The following is a 27,494-nucleotide window of genomic DNA, read 5'->3' on the forward strand; positions in this document are numbered from 1 at the left end:
CTTACTCAAGGGGTGCATGTATAAAGTGGCGTTGATGGGGGATGCAGAGGTTACATTCGGGCTCAGTTATATCAACACCTGCTCTCCAGGGCCAGTCTAGCCACTGGCAGACACAGGGGTCAAACCTCAGCTTGTGATAGAGCTGGAGACCCTTTAGGGCCAGGTTGCTACATGGTAGTAGATTGTTTACATGGATCTCTTCCATCACAGGGAGGGCAGGATTTTCTCCAATGAAATAGATAATCAACTCACTAAAAGTATTTATTAAGCACCTACTATGTGCTAGGTCAGTTGTAGGTGCTTGGGATATGAACAAAAAGACAGAAGGTATTGTCCCTATGAAACCTCCTATTATAGGAAGGGTAATAAGTAAGTGAATTTTGTATTATGTTTTAAAGTGATGTGCTATGGGGAGAAAAGTAAAGCTGAGGTAATAATTAGCAGTGCTGAAGATGGGAGATAATAGTTCACAAAAAACATGTGATTCAGGGTAAGCCTCAAGGCCTTGTTGGGCATCTAGGGGAAGAGCTCTCCATGCAAGCTTTAGGGGTGGGGAGTGGGGGCATTTGCCTGGTGCGAGCTGTATCTGCAGCTGAGTGATGAGGGGTAAAGAAGCAGGAAACAAGGCCTGGAGGCTAAGGGAGGGAGGTTGGTGGGGTGTTGTGGGCATGCAAGGACTCTGCGTCTGTTGTCAGGGAGGTAAGAACTCACTGTGAGAATTTGAGCAAGAGACCACAGGACTAGGAATAGGTGGTACCAGGAAAGACATCAGCAAGGGGACAGTGAGCCCACCGCCTGATGGGTGAAGGGGTCTCCACCAGGGTGGAGGTACATGTCCACATGGAATGAAATGTCATGGAATGAAACAGTGTCTGGGCATGGATATTTGAGTATTTTATTGTGGAAAATTAAAAACATACAAAGGTAGAGACTAGTGTAAGCCCCCTTTCCTCCCACAATATACTTGTCACCCAGCTTCAGAAACTTTGCACACATGGCCAGCTCCACACCATCCCACTCACCCTGCTCTTACTAGATTATTTCAAACAAGGCTGTATCATTTCATTTACAAATACCTCAGTATGACTTCTTAAAGATACTTTATTTTAAAAATAAAACATGACTCTAGCACTATCACTTTTATCCAAACATAAAATAATTTAATATTATTGTACAAATTTCCTTTAGAATTTCCCAAGTGGTATTTTTCTTAACTCAGTTTGAGTCAGGATCCAAACAAGGCTGGCTGTGCCTTTGGTTGGTGTATGCCGAGTCTCATTTAGTTTGTAGGTCTCATGACACTATGCTGTAGCTCCATGTAGTTCCTGTAAGCTGATGGTTAGATCTAGAAACTTGGTTGGATTCAATTTTGATATTTTGGGCATGAATACTTTGTAGGTGACATTAAATACTTCCATTGGGAGGCACATAATACTAGCCTGATTGATTTTTCATGTTAACCTAATCAGTAGGCATCCCATGAAATATCCAATCCAAAGAATGCTTTTCTGCTTCTTTCATTCCCTCTTCATTATTGGAAGAATTATTTATTTTCCACAGCAACTATTTGGTAACTAAGGACATGTCTCTTTCAAGAAAGACAGTCCAATACCCTTTGGGTGGGAAATAGTATTTGTAGAATACAACCCATGGAAGGTGTGCTCACTGCTGTCAGGTTTATAATTATTTCTAGGCATTTTCAGTGTACAGACCTAGGAAATAAATATCTTTTTTAAAAAGCAGAGTTTGACATCAGCTTATACTGGTACTTCCAACTCAAATTTAGATCTGTATGGCTATTAGTTAACTTTTTAATTTAATTTAATTTTTTAAAAAGATTTTATTTATTTATTCACGAGAGACACAGAGGGAGGCAGAGACACAGGCAGAGGGAGAAGCAGGCTCCATGCAGGTAACCCGACGTGGGACTCGATCCCAGACTGCGGGATCACAACCTGAACCCAAGGCAGACACTCAACTGCTGAGCCACCCAGGCGCCCCAATTTTATTTTTTTATTTCTCTTATCTAATGCTAAAAATCTTTGTCTTAAGTAACATTAACATTGTTGCCTTTTGCTTTTGGAAGCTTAGCCTAGAGTCCATTTCTCTAGCTCTTCAGATGTAAAGTACCTAATATCCTACTTAAATTCTCTTCTCTGTAAACCACTGGAGTAGATTCTTTGGTCTGCAAGTGAATACTGACAGTGGAAACAGGGTATGCAGGAGGGGTGGCTCTGGGCATTGTTTAGGAAGCACGTGGGCACCCCTCATAGTTAAGCCAGCTGCTGCAGATGATCCCCAATGGGATAGTGGTGGGAGACACGTTGAGCAGATATCTGAGTCACTCAGTAGCGTCTATGTGCAAATTCCTATTCACCAAAATTTGTATTTCTGCTTTTCAGCAGGTGTACTTCTCTCCCCTTCCTCCTTTCCCTTTAATCAGACCCTGGGGAACGCATTGGGTTAGGCTCAGAGCAGGTGCTCATGGTCTTGTCTATCCATGGACCCTGGTCACTTGAGCAAGTCTTTCTGTGGCTGCCCCATCACCACTTCAGAGCAGGTGAATTAGGAGTCAGATATGAATGCACTTGGGCAGGAAGAACTGGTACATTGGAACTAGTTGGCCACTCCAGAAACCCTGAAGATGGCACTGGGCTGGGAGCTTTGCATCAGGGACAAGTCATGCAAATTGGACATTCTCATAATTTTCTATGGCATCTTCATCCTGAGACCTGACCTCTCCAGCTGAGTCCTCTGGGAGCTGTGTCTTCACCGCAGAGTAGACAACTGAAGTATGCTGGGGTGGAAAGGAGATAGAAGAAGAATTGGAAAGATAGAGGGGGGCGGGGGCTGGAGGTAGCAGTGGGAGAGAAAAAAGTCAGGGACTGGCACTCACCTTGTTCTCTAGAGATGTTCTGGAGGTACTGGCTGTGGAGGGAAAAGGACTCACTGAACTATGGGCATCACAATCCATTCAGAGCACAGGCTTCAAGTTTTTCCCCAGAGGCTGGGAGCCATTGAAACTTTTCCACCTGTGGTTATGTTTCCCCCCGCCCAACCCCCAAAATGTCCTATGACACATATGACTTTCTGTTTTACCATTTCTTAGTCCTGCCCTCTGCAAGTTCTTTACAAGCTCCATTGATCTGTAAGGTCCTTCCTCACTACCACACCAAGAAATCTTGCTCCCTTCTTTTGTCAGATGTTGATAGAGAATGTCTCTCTGCTTTAACTTTTGCCTCTCCTAACCTACAGCTTCTCTGTCTCACTCCAACCTCAGAACACCCCGTGATTGCTCAGTAAGCTCCCACGAGAGAGCTTCACATGCATGCCTATGGGAAAACTCTTTCACATTAATGTGTTCTAGCTCTTAAGTTTATTTCCACAGTTTTCTAGAGATGGAGCTTCAGTGAGAGGGAAGTTTAGCAGGTGGGATTTGCCAGATCCTACATGTGAGAAATTGAGAGTTTCAGAAAAGGATGGAAGCATCAGAGCCACATAGTGATTTATAGAGAAAGAGCCTAAAAGAGAGAAAGAGAGATGCCTCTGGGACAATTGAAGTTCCTCTCTTTGTCACTATATTCTTACCATTGAACTTTCAGGGTTACAGATCTTTTTAATTATGTGATGAAAGCTATGTAGTCTCTTCCCAGAAGAATAGTCATATATGTGGAACGTTGCATACAATTTTAGGGGCTTCATGCAAACCTCAAGAAACTGTGGAAGAAATCTTGCTACAGATCAATTAATACATAAAGTATCTGAAATAGAACTAGTCCACCAACAGAGTGCTCAACTTCAATGGTGTTTTCACAAAATACATCAAAGAAAGAGTGCAAAGAATAGTAAATGATCAAGCTAACTCTATAAGATGCATTCAACTAACCCAAACAACTTGGAGGCAATTCTAATTCTACCATTCAAAGGATCCTAATTAGTGGGGATGGCAGAGAAAGCAAAGTGATAAACAAAGCAGGTGATCCATGTTGGTCAAATATAGTGATAGGTTCTATAAGCAGCAAATACAGCAAGACAGAAGACTTGGTCTTAGCTTTGTCTTTTGCAGGTTTTGTGATCATTGGGGGCAGTGGTGGTTTACATCACTTGTAAAACAAGTTCAAGACCAGGTTGCAATTGAAATTTCTACAATGCACAAAAATATTGGGGATTTAAAATTCCCTAATGAGGCACCATATTTGGAAAAGCAACCTATGAAATGGGAGAATATATTTATTTGCAGACTATTCAGGTTAATATTCAAAATATATAAGGAACTCATGCAACTTGAGAGCCAAAGTACTACTACTAACTTAATTAAATATGGACAAAGGATCTGAATAGACATTTCTCCAAAGACATAGAGATGGCCAACAGATATTGAAAAGATATTTGACATCACTAATCATTAGGGAAATACAAATAAAAACTATCATGAGATGTTACCTCACACCTGTTAAGATGGCTACCATTAAAAAGACAAGAGATGACAAGAGTTGGTGAGGATATGGAGAAAAGGGAGCTCTTGTGCACTGCTGGTGAGAGTGTAAGGCAGTCGCTGTGGAAAAGCCTATGGAAGTTCCTCAGAAAATTAAAAATAGAACTACTGCATGCTCCAGCAATCTCACTTCTAGGTATATATCTAAAGGAATGGAAGTCAGGATCTTGAAGAGATACCTGCACCCCATGTTTGCTGCATTATTTTTCACAGTAGCCAAGATAGGAGCAGCCTAAGTATCCATTAATAGATGAATTGATAAAGAATATTTGATATATATATATATATATATATATATATATATATATATACACATACATACACACACACACACACACACACACACACACACACACACACCCAGTGAAGTATTATTCAGGCTTAAAAAAGAAGGAAATCCTAACATTTGACCACATAGATGGACCTGGAAGATGCTATGCTAAGTAAAATAAGCCAGACACAGAAGGAAAAATAGTGTATGTCTTCACTTTATATGTTGAATCTAAAATAGTCAAGCTCATAGAAACAGACAACAAAACAGTGGTAACCAGGGGAATGGAAGTAATTGTCAAAGGGTACAAAGTTTGAGTTATGTGGGATGAGTAAGTTCTATAGATCCACTAGAGAGCATCATGCCTATAGCTAATAATACTGTATTGGATACTTAAAATTTGCTAAGAGGGTAGATCTTAGGTTAGGTGTTCTAACCATGCACACAGATAATAATAGTAATAATGGGGGTGGAGGAAAGCTTTAGGAGGTGATACATATGCTGATGGTTTCACTGGCATATACTTATCCTCAAATCATCCAGTTGTGTATATGAAATATATATGCCTTTATTCCATGCCAAAAAAAAAAGTAGTAAGTTACTTACAATATTCTAGAGCATGGATGAGTTGCAAAACATTACTTTAAGGGAAAGAAGCCAAAGAGACTACATTACGTATGACTCCATTTTCATGAAATTGTAGAAAAGCAAAATGCTAGAAACAGAAAGTGGGTCAGTGGTGGCTTGGGCAGAGCTGGAAAAGTCATCTGCAGAGAGGCAGGAAAGGACTTCCCTGGGTGTTGGAAACCTTCCGTGTCTTGAAGGTGGTGGTGAGTCTGGGACTGGTTATATTTGTTAACATTAGTTGAATTGTGCATTTAAAATTAGTGAACTGTGAGATGCCTGCGTGGCTCAGTGGCTAAGCGTCTGCCTTCAGCTCAGGGAGTGATCCCAGGGTCCCGGGATTGAGTCCTGCATTGGGGTCCCCACAGGAGCCTGCTTCTCCCCCTGCCTGTGTCTCTGCCTCTCTCTGTGTGTCTCTCATGAATAAATAAATAAAATCTTTTAAAAAAGTAAAATAAAATTAGTTAATTATACTGTATGTGGGTTATACCTCAATGAATCTGATTAAAACAATAAATTTGAGTAGAATAGAAACTCAAGTGCATCACACTAAGTATTATAAAATACTTGCGTTTCAGTTATTCATTACTATTTGTGTATGTGTGCAGATTCACACTGGCTGACAACACAATCTGTGTTTCTCATTGTGGATGACAATAAAAAATATTTGAGAGCCTCCAGTCTAGAGGGTTGAGAGTGTTGACTCACAACTAGTGATGGGATCAGGACATTTTTGAGGTAGCGTGGACCTGAACCCCCAAGTGTCCCCACAGACAGACATGATCCAGCTTGGACCAAGGACAAGGGTGTGGCTGAGGGGACCCTGTCTGGTAGGGCCTACAGGTACCAGGGGACTCCAGTAGCAGAAGCTAGATGTGAGTGATGGGGATGAGTCCATTGAAGGGTCACAAACACCTGTGGGGATTAGAGATGGCCAACTGTGCCAAAAAAGTTGCAGGAAGAAGCATCTGGCAGGAACCGCAGAAGAGAGCATGCATGCACCTCTTGGGAGGGTCCACTTCTATTTTTTTAAGACTATTTATTTGAGAGAGAAAGATTGTGTGTGAGCACAGAGGGAGAGGGAGAAGCAGACTCCCTGCTGAGCAGGATCCCGACACAAGGCTCCATGTCACTATCCCAGGATCAAGCCCTGAGCCCAAGGCAGATGCTTAACTGACTGAGCCACTGAGGGCACCCCGGGTAGGGCCCACATCTGCATGTGCCAGCCAGACAGGTGGATACCAGCTTCCGGGCAGCAGCTGTTGGAACCCTTCCCCCTCAGGTCCCCTGCACCATCCAGGCTTGTGAGGGGAGGCCAGCCACAGAAATAGAAAAGCCAATTCCATGCTGTTCTCTTGCCCCCGCCAGCTCGCATTTTCAAATCTGTCTGAACTAGTGGAGGGCTAATTTTGATTAACATCTTGAACTGGGTATTCTAGTTGCTGAATTGAGACTGTGACAAATGGTGTTCACCTGCTGTTCATTACCTAAGAAATTAGAGAACGTGTTGAAAAGCCTAAAGCCTAGGCTGCCAAATTTTCATCCTAAGTGCCTGGGAAGATCTCCCACAAAGTTTCAAGAAACAGTGGGAAACACAATTTTTGTAATGAAGTCACAAGTCTTGCTTGTTCAGTATATTGGTTACACAGGGCTGTTTATATGGACTAACTGAACATATGTCTATGTATATATACACTTTATGTGAACATGTATCTATAAATGTTCTTACCACATAGTAGGTGGCTTGTAAACCTCATCACTTGATTACTTAATTCATTACTTAAAAGAAATGCTCATACATAAACATTCATGATCACAATACTGATCAGAAGGTTGCTTAACTTTTGTTTTAATCATCAGCAAAGATAAAGGATGCATTTTTTAGTGTCTTTTTTCTTTCTTTAGAATCTAAGCACCACTGTAGTTTCTATCTTCCTTGTTCGGTGATTGACCCCATGTACGTTCCACAGTACCTGGCACATAGGAGGTACTCAGTAAAAACATGCATTTAATGAAGGAATATATTTTGAAGCCAAGGTCTTTTCTAGGGACTTACCTGCCTCTTCTTGTCTCATCTGAATAATACGGATCTCAGAATATGCCAAGTTTTCCTCTTCGAGGTACCCTGAAGGGAGAAACAGCACTTTCTAGGCCACCCCCATTAGAGGTATGTGTTACAGAGGCCTCTTCTTAAATCTCTTCCCCACGCTTCTGAGACAAAGGATATGGCAGTGGTTTCCTATAGGTCTGGGTTTGGGATACCGTAAGGAGACCAGGCTTTCACCAGGCCTCAAGCACATTATTTCTCCCTGGCTCCAGAAGGAATGGCTTCCCTATGGGGAGTTCTCACCATTGCCATACAATTGCTGCAGCTCCACCAGGGCAGGGCACCCAGAATGGGGGGCCTCTCCAGGGCCTATGGTAGGAGTGCTCCTGTAAGACACAGAAATGCATGATCATCCCTGAAATGGCATACGATGCAGGGCAGTGGCATGGCCAGAGAGGAAGAGGCACGGGAGAAGAAGTGAGTAGAGAGTAGGAGACCAGGGACCCAAAGAAGGAGCATGGTGGGGTAGGCAAAGCGTAAAGGGGGTGGTCAGCTGATGGCAGAGGATGAAGAACCGAGAGAGGAAGGGGCATGGTGGGGTGGGGAAGCAGAGGAGGGTGGCAGTTGATGGCAGGGGACTGGGGACTGGGAATGATTTAACTGGACCTACAGTGGGCCCATGTAGAGCCAGATTTTTCTTCTGAGAGCAACCCTAGGACCACAGAATGGGCTGGCTGCCAGAGAACAAGGCCAGCCAGTCTCTGACATGTTAGTAACAACCATCTCAGAGACAGAAGGGCAGCTCTCAACTGATTAAAAAACCTGGCCTCATCACCAGGAGGTGGTGATTACGTGTCTTCACAGCATCCTGCCTGGAAAATTCAAGAAGGAATTGGACACAATCTGTGCTCCAAGTCACTGGCTATATAAGGACCTAGGCATGTAGATGGTACAGGACCATGTCTTCTGAAGTCTGATAAGTATATGTGCATGTGTGGGGCAAAAGAAAATGATTAGAAACCAAGAGTTTCCTGGAAAATCTGGCATAGTCATCATGTACATAATCACAGCAACACATTGTCTGACTAGAGCCCCATATGAACCAGAAATATTCTTTGACCACCTAGAAAACCTATAATCCTTGGTACAACCCATTTGGACGAATGGATAAATTTCAAATAAGAAATGGGTCTAAATACCTGTAAAATCCATGATATGGACTATTAGAGGGCCCTAGAAATTGTGATTTTGGTCATATCAGGGGGTGTTAAAATGTGGGCACCTAGCCACAGGGACATAGAGACACGACTTGACCTAATTTTGTAAACCCACAGTTCTGCATATTCTATTTTTGGAAGACCGAGAATGCTGAGACCTCACCTGGCTGTGTTTCCCAGAAAACGACCTCCTGCAAAACAAAGCAAAGGCATGTTTGTGTCAGCAGAGGGAGCTCGTTCTCAAAAAGTTCATGCACGGGAACTGCCTTAGGTCAACAGAAAAAGTCAACTCAAACATGCACTCTGTCCTGGGTTTTTGGGAAAATGATCTGGAAAAGAACGGAACAAAGTGTATAACTCGCTGGGGACAGGGCCACCCATTCCTGGGTTAAACATGCAATTATTTGAGACTTGATTAAAGTTCGAGGCTGTGATGATACACCTCAAGAAATACTAAACAGGACCAAATAGTCTGTTTTGCAGAGCAGTATGGGGCTGCCAGCGGAGTTTGAGGAGTCCATGGTCATGCCCAGATGACTCGTTGTCTGAGGTCCAAAGCAGCCCATGCAGGGCACATGGCACTGAGAACAGTGTGTGGGTTGAACTGAGCTGATTTAAACCAAGAGACAAGAGTTGGAGGGTATGGGTAGTTGCTCTAGAACCGGAACAGCTTCTGTGCCTGTCTTCTACACTAGGTCTTGCACCTGCGACTAGCCTGAGCGGGGCCAAGGCAAGAAGCCTCTGGAAGCAAGGCTCTCCCCCAGGTAGGGGAGGAGCTGGCAGGCTGGCTTGTGGGGAGCCCTCCCTTGGAGCATAGGATGGCGGGTTCAGGCTTTGATATGGGGAAGTCTCAGGGGAGGAAGGATTGAGATTAACCAGCTCCTATTCTCAAAGCCTTTGACCTGTAGTGACTGCCCGTTTATGGGGGATTTAGGATGGGCTGCAGGGAGTAGTTGACCAGTCTATGAGCCAAAAAACTGCCCAGGGAAACCATTGGATTAAGTTTTTGAAATTTTATTTGAAAAATTTTACTTACTTTCTTAGTGAAACCAGCTAGTACAAGCAACCCTCAACCACAGAATCTATTCGGCACACCTCTGATGGTATACGTCTGTGGGTGTTGGAGGTGGTGAGGGGGAGGGTGGTGGGGAGCTCATGGCCAAGGTGCTTGCCAGGGACAGGGCATGACCTCTAGCAGAGGGTGAGAGAACACAAACCTGACTTCCGCTGGTGCTGATGGTACATCCACAGGGCCACAGCCAGGAGAAGAATGCTGAGCAGCCCCCCAGTGGCTCCTGCAGCAATGAGGCCACTTCTGTTCCCCGGAGTGCCTAACAGGGAAGAGCTTGAGTGAGCCCCAGGAGAGGGCCATGGGGCCCTGGTTCCTTTCCTCAATGCTGCTGGAGTCATGAGCCCTGGGGAGGGAGAAATCTAATGGACGATGCTGATGCACACAGGAGGCAGCCTTCTGCTCTGGGCCACCCAGCCCTGAGCTTACATGGCAGGATGGGACTCTGTGCTCTGGAAAGAGGTGCAGGCTGAGGGTCTGGGGGCCGTGGCAGAGGGGAAGAACACAGCCAGCAACCTCCACCAACCCACTGACATTGGTTTAAAAATTAGCATTTGAGGGGCATTTCTTTTTCTGTATGTCCCATATTCTAGTAATCTGACCTCTTGGGGATTTCCCCAGGCCACCTGGGGAAATGTGACATGATGCTAATTTGTCAGCCCATAACGTAGGGCCGACACTACCCACTGGGCATGAGAAGTGACATTGCTCGCCATGACAAAAACATACTGGGAGACCACGAGGAAAAAGCACCACCTCCTTCCTCATAGAAGCTCTGTAGGGGAGAAGAGAAAGTGGTGGGAGCAACAAACTCAGCTGTCGGGGGTTCTGATTTTTCTACTGGGTCTGTTCTCCTATCTTCATTCAAGAGACTCCATTTGGCAGATCCATTCATTCATTCAGCAGACATTTACTGAGTCCTGCCATATGTCAGGCCTTGAGGACAGAGCAATGAACAAGACAGTGACGTCCGTGCCTCTAAGAGTTCACAGTGGAGGGAGAGGAGGCAGATAAACAAATAAATACATTTGTGAAAAAGCAAATGCAGAAGAGCGGGGCAAAGAGCAGGGTGGGGGTGGAGGTGCTTCACATGCAGGTCCTTGGTCCCGAATTCAGACTTCAGATGCCAGGGCCACAGTTTACAAGGAAAACACTCATGTTTCCCAACAATAGCACCACTGATAACAATTCCCGTTTATTGCATGGTGTTCTGCATCCATGATTCCTGCCACAAAGCAGGTACTCAGTACACATAGCCACTGGCCATTGGTGACATTGCTGTCTCTATGCTTTCTCTTCCTGACAAAATCAACAAAGCTAATATCTGACCAATGAGTGGTTCCACTTGCAGACAGTGGGGGTCACCAGCCCAGCCTCCCCACCATGAAAGCTAAACCAGAGGAGTGGAGTGCTGGGGAGAAATCCAGGGACAGAGCAGCTCAGCTGTGTCTTGTAGTGAATCTTTCCCCATTGCATGCCAGGGCATCTGCCTATGCAGAATCAGAGTGAGCCATAGCCAGGGAACCCAGGGTTCCAGATTCAATGAGCAGAGGGCAAATCTCTCCCCTTCCTGGTAACCCTGTACTCCTAGAAGACATGGCTACTCTAGAGGAAGGAGTTGAAATTTCTCTTAGTCTGAAAGGCTCAGTACAATTATGCACCAATAAGTAAGGGAGTCGAGACAAAATAGGTAAATCCCTAAAAACATACAACCTATCAGGACTGAATCATGAAGATCAGTGATGAGTAGGAGATTGACTCAGTGATACACTCTCCCATCAAAGAAAGTCCAGAGCCAGATGGTACCACCAGTGGGTTCTACCAAACATGTAAAGAAGAATTAACTCCAATCCCTTCAAAGTCTTTCACAAACTTGAAGAGGAGTGAATATTTCCAAATTCATTTTATGAGGCTGGCATCACCCTACCCTGGCACCAAAGCAAATAAGAACACCATGAGAAATATACAAATCAATGTTGCTGATGAACATAGATGCAAACATTTCCAAAGAAGATATATGAGTGGTCAATGAGCACGTGATCAGGGGCTCAACGTCACCAATCACCTGGGAAATACAAATCAAAACCACAATGAGATATCAGCTCACACCTGTTAGAATGACCATTATCAAAATGACAAGAAGTAACAAGTGTTGATAAAGAGGTGGAGGAAAGATAACCCTCATGCCCTGTTTGGTGGCAATGTCGGCTGGTGCAGTCACTGTGGGAAACAGGCTGGGGGTTAGATTCCTCAAGGAGTTGAAAACAGAACTTCTATATGATCTAGCAATCTCACTTCTGAAGATGCGTTTGAAGAAAATGAAATTACTGTCTGGACGAGACATTCGCCTCCTCATGTTCACTGCAGCCAAGACACAGGAACAAACTTAAGCATCCATTAACAGACAAATGGATCAAGAAAATACATACACTTCATCATGCACATATACGGTGGAATATTACTTGGCCACGAAAAGGATAGCCTGCCATTTGCAATAACATGGATGAAACTTGAGAACATCGTGCTCAGTGAAGTCAGTCAAACAGAAAGACAAATGCTTTATGAGCCCCCTTAAGATGTAGAATCTGAAAACACCAAAGTCATAGAAATGGAATGACTGGTGGTGGCTCTGGGGAGTGAGGGAAGTGGAGGGATGTTGGTCAAAAGTCTCAAACTTCCGGTTATAAGAGGAGTACATTCTGGGGATGTGGTACGCAGCATGGTGGCTATAGCTAACAACACGGTATCATACACCTGAAAGATGCCGAGAGTCCTCCCCACACAAGCACATGCACATGCACATACCCACACCCACACATGATAATTATCTGAGGTGACAGAGATGTTAACTAACACTATTGTGGTAATCATGCCTCACAATGTATAGAGAGCAAATCATTAAGTTGTATACCTTGAATTTATACAAGGTTCTATGTCAATTATATCCCAACGAAAGTAGGAGACAAAAAAGAGAATAGTGTGGACTCTATAATTAGATTGTTGGGTTAAAGTTCCAGCTCCTTCATATCCTCACTGTGTGGCCAGGGAAAAGAATGTAATACCTTTGTGCCTCAGTTTCTTCATCTGTAACACAGGGATGGTGCTAACCAAGGTTGTTGGTGGAGTAAATGAGTTAATATGTGTGAAGTGCTTTGAACCATTCCCGACTCATGGTGCCTGCTGTCTCTACGTCAACACTAGTTCTCCCCTGGGGCCCTCACACTGCATCCTATTCCCCCAGGAACTTCATGCTACCCTCTTATCAGTTCAGGGGGCACCCCCATACAGGGGATAGGCCTGTTCCCACACGGCACCACCCCAGCCAACTTTGGCCCATTCCATGGATCGAATTGTGTCTATCCTCAAACTCATGTGCTGAAGCAGCCCTAACCCCTACTGTGCCAGTTTTGGGAATGGTGCCTTTGGGAGGTGATCAGGTTTAGGTGAGGCCTGGGGGGTAGGCCCTCATGATGGGATTAGTGTCCTTATAAGAAAAGACACCAGAGTCATCTCTCTCTCCCCGCTCTTTGCCATGTGAGGACACATCTGCTCCAGGAAGGTGGCTGTCTGCAAGCCAGGAAGAGGGCTCTGCCCAGACCCTGACCACACTGGTACCCTAATCTCAGACTTCCGGCCTCCAGGGCTATGAGAAATGAATTTCTGTTAAAACCACATAAGCATTTTCTCATGTGCTTGCTGGCCATGTATATGTCTTTTTTTGGTGAAATTTCTGTTCATGTCTTTTGCCCATTTCATGATTGTATCATTTGTTTCTTTGCTGTTGAGTTTAATAAGTTCTTTATAGATCTTGGAAACTAGCCCTTTATCTGATACGTCATTTGCAAATATCTTCTCCCATTCTGTAGGTTGTCTTTTAGTTTTGTTGACTGTTTCTATGCTGTGCAGAGGCTTTTTACCTTGATGAAGTCCCAATAATTCATTTTTGCTTTTGTTTTCCTTGCCTTCATGGATGTATCTTGCATGAAGTTGCTGTGACCAAGTTCAAAAAGGGTGTTGCCTGTGTTCTTTTCTAGAATTTTGATGGATTCTTGTCTCACATTTAGATCTTTCATCCATTTTGAGTTTATCTTTGTGTATGGTGTAAGAGAATGGCCTGGTTTCATTCTTCTGCACGTGGCTGTCCAATTTTCCCAGCACCATTTATTGAAGAGACTGTGCTTTTCCCAGTGGATAGTCTTTCCTTCTTTGTCAAATATTAGTTGACCATAGAGCTGAGGACCCATTTCTGGATCACTTGTCATCAGGGAAATACAAATCAAAATCACAATGAGATACCGCCTCACACCACTGAGGATGGGGAAAATTAACAAGACAGGAAACAACAAATGTTGGAGAGAATCTGGAGAAAGGGGAGCCCTCTTGCCTGTTCGTGGGAATGTGAACTGGTGCAGCCACTCTGGAAAACTGTGTGGAGGTTCCTCAAAGAGTTAAAAATAGATCTGCCCTACGTCCCAGCAATTGCACTGCTGGGGATTTACCCCAAAGATACAGATGCAGTGAAACGCCAGGACACCTGCACCCCAATGTTCATAGCAGCAATGTCCACAATAGCCAAACTGTGGAAAGAGCCTCGGTGTCCATCGAAAGATGAATGGATAAAGAAGATGTGGTCTATGTATACAATGGAATATCACTCAGCCATTAGAAAGAACAAATACCCACTATTTGCTTCAACATGGATGGAACTGGAGGGTATTATGCTGAGTGAAGTCAATCGGAGAAGGTCAAACATTATATGGTCTCATTCATTTGGGGAATATAAATAATAGTGAAAGGGAATAAAGGGGAAAGGAGAGGAAATGAGTGGGAAATATCAGTGAGGGTGACAAGATATGAGAGACACCTAACTCTGGGAAACAAACAAGGGGTGGTGGAAGGGGGGGAGGTGGGCGGGGAGATGGGGTGACTAGGTGACAGGCACTGAGAGGGGCACTTGATGGGATGAGCACTGGGTGTTTGTTATACTATATGTTGGCAAATAGAACTCCAATAAAAAAATATACAAAAAAAAAAAAAAAAAAAAACACATGAGCTACGACAGCCTGGTACTCCAGGCTACTCCAGAGTTTCTCTGCTGATAGAAATTCTCCTATTTCTGAGCACAGAGATTTTCCATAAGGTCCACGAATAAAAAAGATTTAATAAGAAATTCCTGCTCTGCCATATGTCATCTGAATCCTTGACATCTGCTCAATCTCTGAGAGCATTTGTTTCCTTCACGGAGGACGACATCTGCCTTGTGAAGTCGTGCAAGCCAGCCCGATGACATGCATGAGGCAGCCAGCTGGCCACAGAGGTGCGTTGATTCTACTGACCTTGACTCCAAAGGGAAGATGAACGCCTTCACACTGAGGTGTCATTTCCCAGAGATTCCTTACTGCCCTCTTCAGGGAGTGCAGCCTTTGGGCTCCCCAAGGACACCTTTTCAGAACAAGAGCCTTCCTGGAGAAGCAGCTCTCCTGCCTCCAGAGCCCCTCTGGGTTTCCAGGCTGGCTGGTCTTCAGAGGGTGCCCCTCGGCAGCTTATAGCTCTGCTAAACTCTTCTCCCTCTTGAAGTGCCATCAACACGACACCAGGCTAGGTCTCTGGCCCTCAGTGCTGGGGATCACACCCACTCTTACAGTTCACTGAGACATTTCCAGACTGAGAGGCAGACAGTCCTGTGGCATCTGCTGGTGGGAAGACCCGCCCGGGGAGGGCCCCTTGGTCACAGGACTTGCCTCCAGGGAGCTGAGGGGGAAACAGCATAGCAGCTGGGCCGCCTTGTTGCACCCCTTCCCACAGCTACTGTCCCGACTGTTCAGGTCACGGTCCTGTCAGGGCTCACTGCTCACAGAGATGGCACGGTTCTCCATCTGTGTAGCATGGTGGGCAGCGGGAACTTGACTGTGTGCTATGTCTTCGGAGGACTTTGGCAATGCCCTCGGTCCCTCTGAGCTGAATGATTGTGTGCAGGTCTACAATTTCTGACTTTATGCAAATCACTAAGCCTTTCTGAGCTTCATACTCCTTTTCTGTAGAATGGAGATACCAATGTCTTTATCTTTTGGGATTGTTACTATGGTCAATAAAATTATGTGTGTGAAAATCACTTATTCAGTAGATATTTATTGAAAGCCTAATATGGGCTAAGTCCTCGTCCAGGCACCTGGGACACAAATAACAACCTGCCCTCAAGAGGCAAGTATGGGAAAAGTGAGAGGGACAAAAGGACCTTGCATGGCAGCCAGGGGTAAGTGCTTTGAGGGAGAATACAGGGGGTCTGCAGAAAGTGCCACGGTGAAGGGCTACTGGGTTAAACAGGTGGTTTGGGAAAAGGTCTCCCTAAAAAGGTGAGTAAACTCCTGGGGGAAGTAAGGGGTGAGCATGAGACTATCACGGAAGAGCAGTGCAAAGGCCCTGAGGTGGGTAGGAGCATGACTGGAAGTTTGAGGAAGAGACAGGGGCCATGGTGGTTAGAGTGGAGGAGGTAAGGGGAAGGAGGAGGGCAATCAGGCCAGAGCAGGCCACTGAGGATGATGGCTGTTACTCTGAAGTTGATGAAAAGCCAAAGGAAGATTTTGTGCAGGAGAGCAACACGATTTAGAGGTTCCTTCTGATGATATGCTGAGAATAGACTGTGGACAGCAGTGGGTGAAGCAGAGGGCCAGTGAGGTTGTCACTGCAGTAATCCAGGGAAGGAACAGAGGTGGCTTGGGTCAGGGGGTGGCAGTGGAAATGGTGGGAATGGGTCCCATCCTGGCTATATCCTGAAGGTAGAGCCAGCAGGACTGGCAGGTGGATTCAATGTGGAAGACAAAATAAAAAGAAGAGTCACAAATGATGTCCCAAGTTTTGGCCTAAGCAACTAGGAGAGTGGGATTTTACATTTAGCCAGGGGATGCGCCAAGCAGGAATGGATTTGGAGTGAAAATCAAGACTTTGGTTTTGGATGAATTAAGTTTGAGATGACAGCTATTTCGGTGGAGCAGTTTATTTAAGCACTTGGATATATGGGTGTTGAGTTCGGACAAGAGGCCTGGGCTGCAGATTGATGTTGGGGGTTGTCAGTTTATAGATGTCAAAGGTGCATCTAAAATCACAAGACAGGATGACACGATGCAGACAGTGGGCACAGATGGGGGGGTCTGAGGACACACAGCCATGTGCCCCACACTCAGAGCTGGAGATTCGGGTGGAACCCAGTCAGGGAAGCCTAGAAGGAGTGTCTGGTGAATGCGCAGAGGACCAAGAGTGAGCCGTGTCTGAGAAGTCAGGGAGGAATGCGGTCCAAGAAGGAAGGGGAGGGCCAGTTGTGTCCAAAGCTTGCAAGGAGTTAAGTGGTGTGGGAAAGAATTACCACTGACTTAAACAACAAGGAGGGCAGTAGATCTTCACCAGAGTGACATTGGTGGCAGGAAGCAAGCCAGGTACTGATGGGGTTGAGAGAGACTAGAAGCAGAGGGAGTGAGCAGGGTTAACTCTCCTGAGGAGTCCACTGCAATGGAGAGCTGGCAACCTGCTTCCCAGCAGCCCCCCTCGTAAGAGCTAGCATTATCGGATGACAGGGGTGCAGCCAAGCCTGCCAGAGATGGGACTGAAGCTCGGCAGAGCCAGGAGGGCTACGTTGGGAGCCTGGCTGTGTGGCTTCCTGAGGACAGAGGGAGGGAAAGACATAGGCCAGAGCCATGGGACCCAGCAGAAGGTGACTGGGCTCTGCGTTGGCTCCCGGTGCCCCCATAAGCTTCCTGGCCTGTGGGCAGTTTGGGCCCTGAGGTTCTCAGGCCTACAGGGCCTGTGGCTCGCCGTGTGAGGGGGGGTGGGCTGTGACGGCTCCCAGAGAGGCAAGTGCACCTGGTCCCAGGACCCTGCCCATGGCTAAAGGGCTAACACTGCTCTTTGACATCAACACACAATGGATCGGAGTACAGAGGCGTACAATCATCTCCAGGGTGTGAAAAGCCTCCTGCCCAGCATCACTTCTTTGGAGAACCTCACTGTAGCCTGACTATTAATATTTGTGTGAAGAAACTACATGTTGCAAGGGAAGGCAGCAAAATGGAGCCAGAGACAAGAGAATCACCAGGAGTCCTGGCCATGCTTACCCCTAACCTGAAAAAACTGAGCATGAATAAGGTCAACGGAGACTAAATCTCACCTGTGACAGTGACGTTCAGGGCTCCACTGCGGGCGAGGCCGTGGCCGTTGTCAGCCGTGCAGTAGTAGCGCCCCATGTGGCTCCCCCCGACAGCAGGGATCTCCAGCTCTGCTCTCTGGGAACGCTGCTGCTTCCTCCCCAGATGCTCCCCCGTGTCCTCTCTGTGCCAGGAGAATGCGATGTCCCCTGTGCCTTCAGCCACGGAACACACGAGGACCAGAGGCTCCCCTGCAAGCACCTGGCCCCCCTGGGGCTGGGTCTCCAGGAGCACTCCGGATACTGGGACCCCTGCATGGACAGTAGGGCATGTGAGGGCAGGTGAGGGCATGTGTGGGGAGGGCAGGGCTGGCATGTTGGACGGGCTCACTTTCTATGTGACTAAGGTACACTCCAGCAAGTGCTAACATTGTAGCCCATGGACTGGAACATCACCAGATGTAATAATAGCTCCATTCTGACACATGAGGCCCTGGGAGAGAAAAATTGCCTATCCCTGAAGAAGCCTTTGAGTTTTGTCTGATGTCCTAAGCGGCAGTCTGAATTATCCACAGGGATAGGTGGCAGCGAGAGTGGCCACCTGGATGCTGGGCTGGACCACACCCATTTCCAGGAGTCCTGCTTTGGTATGAGACAAGATGATATTTACCACATTTATCTTTATGTATGTGTCCTTCTCTGGTGCTTTGCACGTGGCCGGCACTCCCATTATTTGTAGCTATTGATTAGGAAGACGTCGTGCTTATTTCCTTAGTGGTTTATCCCACGATCTGGCCATCTAGAATGTGTCAGCTCAGGGCACCTTGTTTTCTTATTTTTATTTGTTTCCCCTAACTCTCATATCTAACTTCACGAATGATCTCTCTCATTTCAAGGTACTAGAGTTCCAAAGGAATTTTGAGTTTTTAGAAAAATAGTGGTGGAAACAAGCCCTGCATTTCTTTTATTATAGTACCTGACTTCTCAGGGCCAGCCTGCCTCCATCAGGATGACAAAACCCTGCACAGAGCCACAGGGAGCCATCAGGGAGGGTGTCACGGCCTCGGCTCTCCGCCAGCTCCCCACTACTCACCTTGCACGTGGACCTGCCGGGGAGGCTGCATTTGTGGATGCTGGGGACCCACTCACCCTGCACGTGAACCTGCAGTGGGAGGCTGTGTTTTTGGATGCTGGGGATTGCTGTAGCAGCCGTGCACCAATACGATCCCGAGTCTTCTCTCCAGATGGTTGTGATCTGCAGTTCTGGGGACCTGCTCCAGTCTGACAGCATGACCCCACGGTCTCTGAAGAAGGTGAAGTACAGCAGAGTGTCTGACCGCTCGAGAGGCAGCTGTGTTTGACAGCTCAGGTTTACAGAGCTGCCTTCTGTAGGCTGGGAGGGTGTGACTCGCAGCTTTGGATATGGAAATAGTTCTGGAGAGAAGAGGTAAACCGAGTTCTCAGAACATGTAGGGCCCTGAGACAGGCAGGCTTGGCTTCTCCGTCCTAGAGAGCTTCGGACAGACCCCCAGTAAGACAGAGCCCCATTGGCTCTGCCATCCCATTACCCTCCCCTGGGTCCAAGTGAGACAACCCTGCCATCTCTGCTGGACTACCCACGCTTCCCGTTGTCCAGAGTTGGGACATGAACGTATGGATCCTCTGTCACACCCAGTTTCCCACCCTGACATCACTAAGCAAATCTATATGAAAGGGTTTACCTTGAATTTTAATAATTCTGGTACTTGACTTATATACGTAATGTTCTCTCTCCAGAAATCCAATGCATTGGTAGTGGCCACTGTTGTTCAAACTTGCTTGTGGTATCAGAAGATCCTGGCCTTCATTAGAGACAGAGATAACTTTCCCATTCCAGCTGTATTTCACAGTGATCAGTTTCTGTCTCCCCTTAACCTGGCATCTCAGCACCAGCGTGTCACCTTCAAACACGGTGTGTGGAGCCTGAAGGATGAGCCAGTCTGGAAAACACAGACAACAGAGCCTGTCACTGACGGCACCCTCGTCCTCCCTCGGCTTGCCTCAACGCTTGACTGGTTTTCTTTTGTCTTCCACAGGATTTAGTCTCCTGCCCCAGGCTCACTCTTTCCTTCCAACTCCTTATGACCTGCTTCAGAGTCAATTCGTAAATCATAAGTCCCAAACATACCAACTCGACACCTATGTGACACTCAGGAGAGGTACACCGTATAAGGATTCTAACGCAGAGACGAAGAGCGCATGGGATGTAACAACACCCCAACATTGTTGAACACAGTTTAAGATCGCCACCAACCTGCTCCCCCTGTCTCCGAATGGGAGTCACTGCAGAGGGAACAGACTAGGAAGTGTCACCGGGCACCAGGGTTTGCTCTGCAGCAGACTTGTCCTTGGATACACACCCAGGGGCAAGGGACAGGGAATGGGGTCCCATGCAGACATCCTCTGGCTCTTCAAATTTGCATGAGCAGTCAGTTCTGACCCCTCTGAGGTGGCTGAGGGACTGCCTCTCCCCCAGCGCAGGGCCATGCAGTGGTCAGAACCATTCTCTGTGAAGCAGGCACAGCAGGACAGGAAGACAGTGGGTGCCCTGAGGCAAGAAAGCAGGAGTAGAGAAAGGACCGGCACCAGGACAGGTGAGGACACGGGCCTGAGGTGGAGACTCCCCTCCTCTGAACTCTGGTCCAAGGCTACTTTTTGCACCTCCTGGTGCTCGGTGCATTCCTGTCTGTGTCGTTTATCCCGTGGGCAGCTGTGCCGACCCAAGAGCAGGGGCTAAGACAGCTTCAGTTTTGAATCCCCTAAATGAACTCCTTCCTCCAATGGTAAATGTGCAGGGATGTCTGCTGATTAACATTAGATAATGAAACTCTAACGTCAACAATAGTTTGGAAAATTCCTGTAGACATGAAGGGCCCTAGGACATGAAGGTGGCAGAGGTCAAAGGTTAAAGCAGAAGGAAGAAGGACCTCAGGGGTCACCAGCTCCAGGGGGCTAGGATGCAATGAAACCACTCCTAAAGTTTAACTAATTCACCCTCTTGCTGCTCACCTGAAGAAAAGATCAACCTCACAGAGTCACTTGGGGGCGAGTCCTTGGTCTGGCACCTGAACCTTCCAGAGTCACGGACCTTGAGGGTGTTTCCTGGGGTTTTTTGTAGTAGATCCTTTCTGAGGTACGACAGGTGCCATGTTATATACTCTCCTGCACGGAGGTGAGATACATGGCAAGTCAGAGTCACTGTCTCTCCTCTGAAGACGACGGTCCATGGAGGATGGAGGGAAATCACGGGTTTGGGTGCAGCTGCCGAGGAAAGAAGAGACAGAGTCTGAGATGAAGACCCCCATGGTCCCCACTGCAGTCATCTGTGTGGGTCATACCCTAGGACCAGGCTTTGGAGAATCCCCCCAGGAAGCCCCTGGGAGGACTGCAGCTTCTCCAACTGTGCTCCTCTTTCCTGGGAGTGCAGTGGCTACCCTGTGATCTGTAAGAGCAGGCTGGCCTCAAGGGGACAACCCCAGCAGGACCTCAGTCACTGTGGGAAGACATTGACACTGGCCTGGCCCTTGGTTAAGTCCCTCTGGACTCCCTCCTGCCCAGGGCTTGGTCACTGAAGGGATCCAGAAGACACCACCGTGGCCTAAGAAGTTATTTTGAGCTGAAAGCATTTCAGAATAGGTTTTATGTGTGTTTTTTATTCTGAACACCCTACCTGCCTGACAGCTGAGTCTCCCAAAAGAATCCCATTCTAAATTGCCTCCTCAGAAGCAGCCATGAAAGACTGATCCTTATCACCAGAGCCTCAACAAACATTGTCACAAACTAGTGGAACTACCATAGTCACCACCTGTTCTCCAAAGGGCCGGTTATCTTTCTTGAATATCACACCACCCCACCCCTCCCCACTCTCCCACCACATCCTGGCTGTTGCCCTGCTCAGGTGGCATCCCAGCCCCAAGTCCTAACCCCCTCCTTGGTTCCCAGTCTCTGCACACCCTTGTAAGAAGCCAATACACATCTTGCTCCTGCTAATCTATCTTTTGTCTATTTAATTGATGGGCCCCAGTGATAAACTTGAGAAGAAGGAGGCGTTTCTCTTCTCTGAGACGTTACTATTACTCGCTGTTGGAAACACCCTCCCGCACACCTTCCCGGGTGTTGCTGCTGGCAGCCCGCTGGAACACTGGCATTTTGATGAGCTAACGTGGTGCGCAGCTGTGCAGGGAAACTGCCCTCTCGGATTTTGGTGGAGAGGCAGGAATTCAGGATGTGGGGAATAGTTAGTAGCCACAGGATCCGGTTCTCCGTAAGATGTCAGGGGACTAAAGCCAGGAGTGAGTGGGGGGGTGGAGGTGCTCAGGGAGGTTTCGCCCCTGCAGTAAAAGAACAAGCAGGTGGAGGTGGGGGGTGGGGGTGGAGGCAGAGGGGAGAGTTGAGGGTAGGGTGACGGGAGGGGGGGAGGTCTCTTAAAGTTTCATTTGCCTCCCTCCTCCCCAGCTTCCTGCTCTGAGCATTTAGGATGCTTGAAGCGTGACAGCTACCTCATTTTAAAAAAATCAGTATTCGATTCAATTTGTTCTGCAAATTGCCTGTGTAATCTAAATTCTGTGAAGCAGGAAAAAAAACAGATTATGTCTATTTGCATTATTTTATCTTTCAAAATGAAAATCTCAATTATGAGGGTACAGAATTTACCATAAAATTTTAAGCGGAATCCCTTTTATGGGGGAATACAGGGCTAGCTGAGGACAAGGCATGAGCCTGGGACAGCATATTGACAAGTCCTTGAAATAGGCAAAGGGACATTCCTCGACGGACTCCACTGCCTCGATGTTCATACTTTGCTGAGGGCAAAAGGCAATCTTAGCCCGACCCCCAGAAGCCTGTAAGTCTACCTTAACATATAAAAATTCCTTTAGAAATTTCCTTTATCTCTACCCACCAAGATACATGTTGGCAATCATCCCCCAAGCACATGACCCACCGATATCCATCTGTAGGGTCTCATGATTCAGGGTTTATTAGACGGTAATAAGTGACCTTTCCCCAACCACAGCTAGCCCCTCAAGGTCCTGGAAACCTTGCTTCCAAAATTCGTCAGAGAGTACGCTATCGCCAAACCCCTCCAACTCCCGGGTATATAATCAGCCACACTTCACAGGCCCGGGGCAGCAGCTCTTCCTGCCCGCGACTTTAATAAAATCACCATTTTGCACCAAAGACGTCTCAAGAATTCTTTCTTGGTCGTTGGCTCCAGGCCTCACCTATATTCTAAAACTTCATCACCTTGAGGTGTGTTTTTTTCTTTGGTAACTTTAGCCTCAGATAAGGAGGACGATCTACCTTTAAGGACATACAAATGGTTGCTTTTTTAAAGCCTGAGACTTTTAAGTATTCCTACCTTTGTCTCAAGAATGCTGAAATCTTTCAGTTACACCCAAATGTAAAGGAAATATTCTCTCTGTGTTTGGGAGCAAAAATTGTAGAATAACCTGAACACTAGTTTTAGAGGAAGCAGCTCAATGTTCTGTTTGGTAATGCAAACCTTCAGGTGTTTCTGCAGACGTTTTCTTTCTCTTTAGAGGATTCTACAGAATATTGTTTTCCCAGTGAGCAGGGAGTCATGTTTCTCCTGGAGAGAATAGAAATCTCCGCTGTCTGTGTTCCTGGGAAGCATCTGGGCTAGGACGTGGGGACTGGGCAGCAGGTCTCACCTCCAGGGCAGGAGAAACCTTTTGCTGTTGTGCACAGCCAGATTCCTCACTGGCCCCCAGAACTGCCCTTGCTGTGTGCTGGGAGAAGGCCCAGATCTTGTCGGGGCCTCATGAGGCTGGGACTGAGCTAGCAAGCTCTCAGCTTAACCACATCTAGCACCTGATCTAAGACACTTTCTGTAATTTATTTCTCCATCCTAGAGCATTTAGTAAAGTCCTGTCAAGTTGTAATCTCTTCCCGGTTCGGCAGGGATTTGTGGGAGATGGACTGTGTCCACAGCCCCAGGCGGCAGGGGACAGTGTGAAGCTCTGCTGGCTGGGGCCTGATGATAGCCAGCAGCCCCAGGATGAACCCAGTGGCCTTGAAGGGATTTTCAGGGATTACCAGAACACCTGGAGACAGCTCCCAGAAAAGACTGGCCTTTTTCTGACCAGCATGATGGGGGCTCAGAGGCATCGTGACTTGAGCTATTCACAGAAAAATGTATACACACGCATGTAGGAGTTTGGGGTGGAGCGGTTCCCCTAGGATGTGACCGTGCTGTGTTGGGCTGGAAAGGTGGAGAAGCAGAGCTATTTGCACTCCGACCCTCCACTCCCACTGGAGTCTCAGTCTAATTCTATCCTCCCTCCAGGATCTCCTGCATCAAATGGGGCACACTCCTCTTTGGCTTCCGTGACATGCATCCTAGGCCCCTCAGGTTCACTGGACATGATGACAGGTTTGGCCCAAAAGTGTGACTCCCCAGCATCTAGGTCAGGGTCATAGGATGGAGTGATGCTGCCCTGCCTGAAGTCCTCAGGACAAGGATGTGGGGACCAGACCTCCTCTGACAAGCATTCCACACAGAAGATGGTCACTAGAATATCTAGAAACATTAAAGAGAAAAGAAAGAGGGGACCTACTTACCAAGTTGTCCACTGACTGGAGCTGTAAGAGAGGTGAGGGCCAAGGTCAGCATGAGGCATGGGGCCGAGCCCTCCCACCCAGAGAGCCCACCGCCCTCCTCACTGCATCTGAGGGCAGGAGAGGAGAGCCCAGCTCCACCACCCAGAGAAACCAGGAGCCACAGAGGTCTGAAGCTGAGCAGGGCAACACTGTCTACCTGTGGAAAGCTCTCAAGCTCCCCTTTTCTCATCTGTCACACGGGGACCTTAAAGGTGAGCTCATAGTTCTATTTCAATGAGTTAAATTAGTAAGTCTTCCATCAATGGTCACTGTCACTATTTGTTAGACATGTCCATGCTGTGGCTGCTGCTCAGACTTGGCTTTACTGTCTCTTTGGCTAGAACATTAGTCTCCTTCAGTACCAAGAACAGTTAAATCACACCCAAGCCCTGACACCCAGATGAAAGCTACCTTCTCCATGAAGCCCTCATGGATGCCTCTGGGCTGCAGTGCCCTGACTCTACTCTAGGCTCAGAACATAGCAATCACAGCTCACTGGGACTGGAAATCAGACATGCAGTATGGGGCAGTGGCTAATAGCACAGTTCCAAAGTCAGGGGATAGCCTTGTACACTGACTCTGCCATTGCACAGAGCTAAAGGCAAGAGACTGTCTCTTGTGCCTTGGCTCCCTTGCCTGGAAAGTGAGACTTATAGCAGTTCCAGCTCACTGATTGTTAGAAGATTGGATAGATGAATACATGGAGTATTCTTAGAAGTGTCTGGCATAGTCAGGGCTCAGCAATTAATTATAATTCCTATTAACAAGAATTAATAGTAATCACACATTATCTTATGACTCACTGTATAATATTTTTGTGTGTTTTCAAGTCAAATGGTCTTGCATTTGTATCTTGATTTCCTCATCAGATGGTCAGCTCTTGGGGGCAGAGACTGTGTCCTCCATGACCCTGTGCTCTCCTGCTGCCCAACACTGTGCTGTGCCCAGTGTCCCCTTTCATTCACTATTACCAAGTTCTCACGATATGCCAGCCACACTAATAACTCTTCTTTTAGTTAGGGTCTGGACATGTAGCTGGGAATAACACAAACATGCTTAATAAAAATTTAATGTGCAAACGACTGACTACAAGTGACTGGTCTTTATTTCCCTAGCTTGTGCTACTAGGAAATCAGTGCCTCACTTGAACAAATATTGAAAACTAGGACAGAAGCAGGGGGAAATAATCCAAGGGAAATCATCTTATTTCTTCCCTCATGCTTTTTGCAATTATCAGAACAAGCATGATCGTAGGGTACAGAAAAGGAAATAAACATTCTCAGCAGAAGCTTATTTCTACATCAGTTCACAATTAGGACATGTTCCCTTCCCACAGACTCAGTTCATCTTTCACCCTGGGTCTTGATGATCTGTGATTAGGGAGGTAACTGAATCGAATTATAGATTTTTTTTTAAGATTTTATTTTTAAGTAATCTCTACAGCCAACGTGCAGCTCAAACTCACAGCCCTGAGGCGAAGAGTCAAGTGCTCTACCGACTGAGCCAGCCCAGCGGCCCCTAACTGTAGATTTTTTTTTTAACATGGAAAATTAAGCCCATTTCTAGAAGAGGAGGAATCTTTTGTAGGCAATTAAAAGCAAGTGATGAATGCACTTTTGGAAATCAACCCCCTCCCCATACCATTCATTCAATCAATATCTTCCCCTTTGTTCATTCTCTGTGGCTCTGAAATAAGAACATAATCCATTTGTTCCACAGCCCAGAGGGGAAGCTTTGCTCATGGGGAGACTCTGGCTCCTTCTTGAGCAGAGACTTCCCGTCCACCACTTACCAAGGACCAGCAAGGATGCCCACAGGAGCATGGGAGCGTGCTCCAGGATCCTGACGAGCAGCAGCTCCCACACGGCCAGTCCCAGCGTGAGTGCAGCAAGGTGCTTCTGAGAACAGCTGGCTGCAGTAATGAAGTGAAAGGGGGAAGTAGAGGAATCTTTCTTAAAATACCAGCATGTTACCCAGTATGAGAGACTCCTAATGACAAAGTCACTCTTTAACAGAATGCCTTAGGTACTGCTCTAACTTCTTGATATGAAAGGCTCCCCAAAGCTTTAGTTGTCATATTTTCAGAAACTTCCAGCCACTGTCTTCCAAGGAAAATACAACACATTCTCTCTGCTACCAGACACCAGGCAAGTGGTATAGTCTGTAGTCTACACCTGTAGATTCATGTAATCCGAGGATGTACCTGAATCACTCCAGAGCTGGACAAGTTCTCCTTGAATGCAGAGATGCCCTCCTCTGATATCTGAGGCTTCTGCTGGGCCACTTCCAGCTGACCATCCACATATGATGGAGTATCTGAATCATAAGACAACTCATAGACTATGTAGCACATATGAAAGTATCTTGACTCATTTGTCTTAGAGGAACCTATACACTTTGACTTGATTAGGAGGTAGACTGAAAAATAAAGTATAGCTCCATCTCACTCTTCCTGGAGAATGGACTATAAAATTTTTAACTTAGAGTTCTAGAATTTAAAATTTGTTACAGGAATGTCTTGACAAACACATATGGATTCTATAATCGTATGTTATGCAGGGGATGAGGTGCTAGGAGAACAGTGGTAAGCAAGACTCAGTAAGCTTTCATTCTAGTGGGGCAGGCAGAAGGACCAACGGGGAGTTGAGGAAAGTGCTTTGATAGTCCAACAGGAGGGAAATCTAACCCAGTTCTGGAGAAGTAGGAGAGGTTTTTCAGTGGAAGTGACACCCAAGTTGAGAAGGCATCATTCTGGGCCTGAGTGATGAGCATGGACAAGGGTGGAAGGCGATCACGATCACCATCATTCTCACCCTCAAGATATCCATGAGTGAAAGACCCTTGATTCTTCCATGAATGGAAGACATCAGACAGAGGATGAATTATTAGTGGTCTGTATTGCTCTACTATAATGATATGTTTCTATGCACCTAAATAAAACTGCTTCTTTCTCTAATGAGGGCTTGTTTTTTTTTTT

The 27,494-nt window shown here is 46.6% G+C and overlaps 1 protein-coding gene across 1 annotated transcript; it reads right to left on the minus strand.

Moving 5' to 3' along the window:
• Positions 1–2,320: 2,320 nt before the first annotated feature.
• Positions 2,321–26,380, minus strand: FCRL4 (Fc receptor like 4). Its single transcript, XM_041749195.1, has 12 exons — positions 26,310–26,380; positions 24,479–24,499; positions 20,906–21,157; positions 19,579–19,836; positions 19,007–19,291; positions 17,882–18,169; positions 9,872–9,985; positions 8,818–8,845; positions 7,741–7,823; positions 7,447–7,515; positions 2,897–2,928; positions 2,321–2,797 (listed from the first exon to the last, which is right to left on the minus strand). Exons 1-12 carry the CDS (start codon positions 26,338–26,340, stop codon positions 2,681–2,683), a joined length of 1,578 nt encoding a protein of 525 aa, XP_041605129.1. The 5' UTR covers positions 26,341–26,380; the 3' UTR covers positions 2,321–2,680.
• Positions 26,381–27,494: the final 1,114 nt, after the last annotated feature.

This window comes from Vulpes lagopus, chromosome 1 (assembly GCF_018345385.1).
Source record: "Vulpes lagopus strain Blue_001 chromosome 1, ASM1834538v1, whole genome shotgun sequence".
Lineage (NCBI taxonomy): Eukaryota > Metazoa > Chordata > Mammalia > Carnivora > Canidae > Vulpes > Vulpes lagopus.

Excerpts from the sequence above, each read along its gene's own strand:
- FCRL4 (XM_041749195.1), bottom strand. The coding sequence starts at position 26,340 with ATGCTCCTGTGGGCATCCTTGCTGGTCCTTG. Across the intron at positions 9,986-17,881 it reads CCTGAACGTCACTGTCACAG|GCACTCCGGGGAACAGAAGT; the intron begins GTGAGATTTAGT and ends CTTCCCTGTTAG. Across the intron at positions 2,798-2,896 it reads GAACATCTCTAGAGAACAAG|CATACTTCAGTTGTCTACTC; the intron begins GTGAGTGCCAGT and ends TTTCCACCCCAG.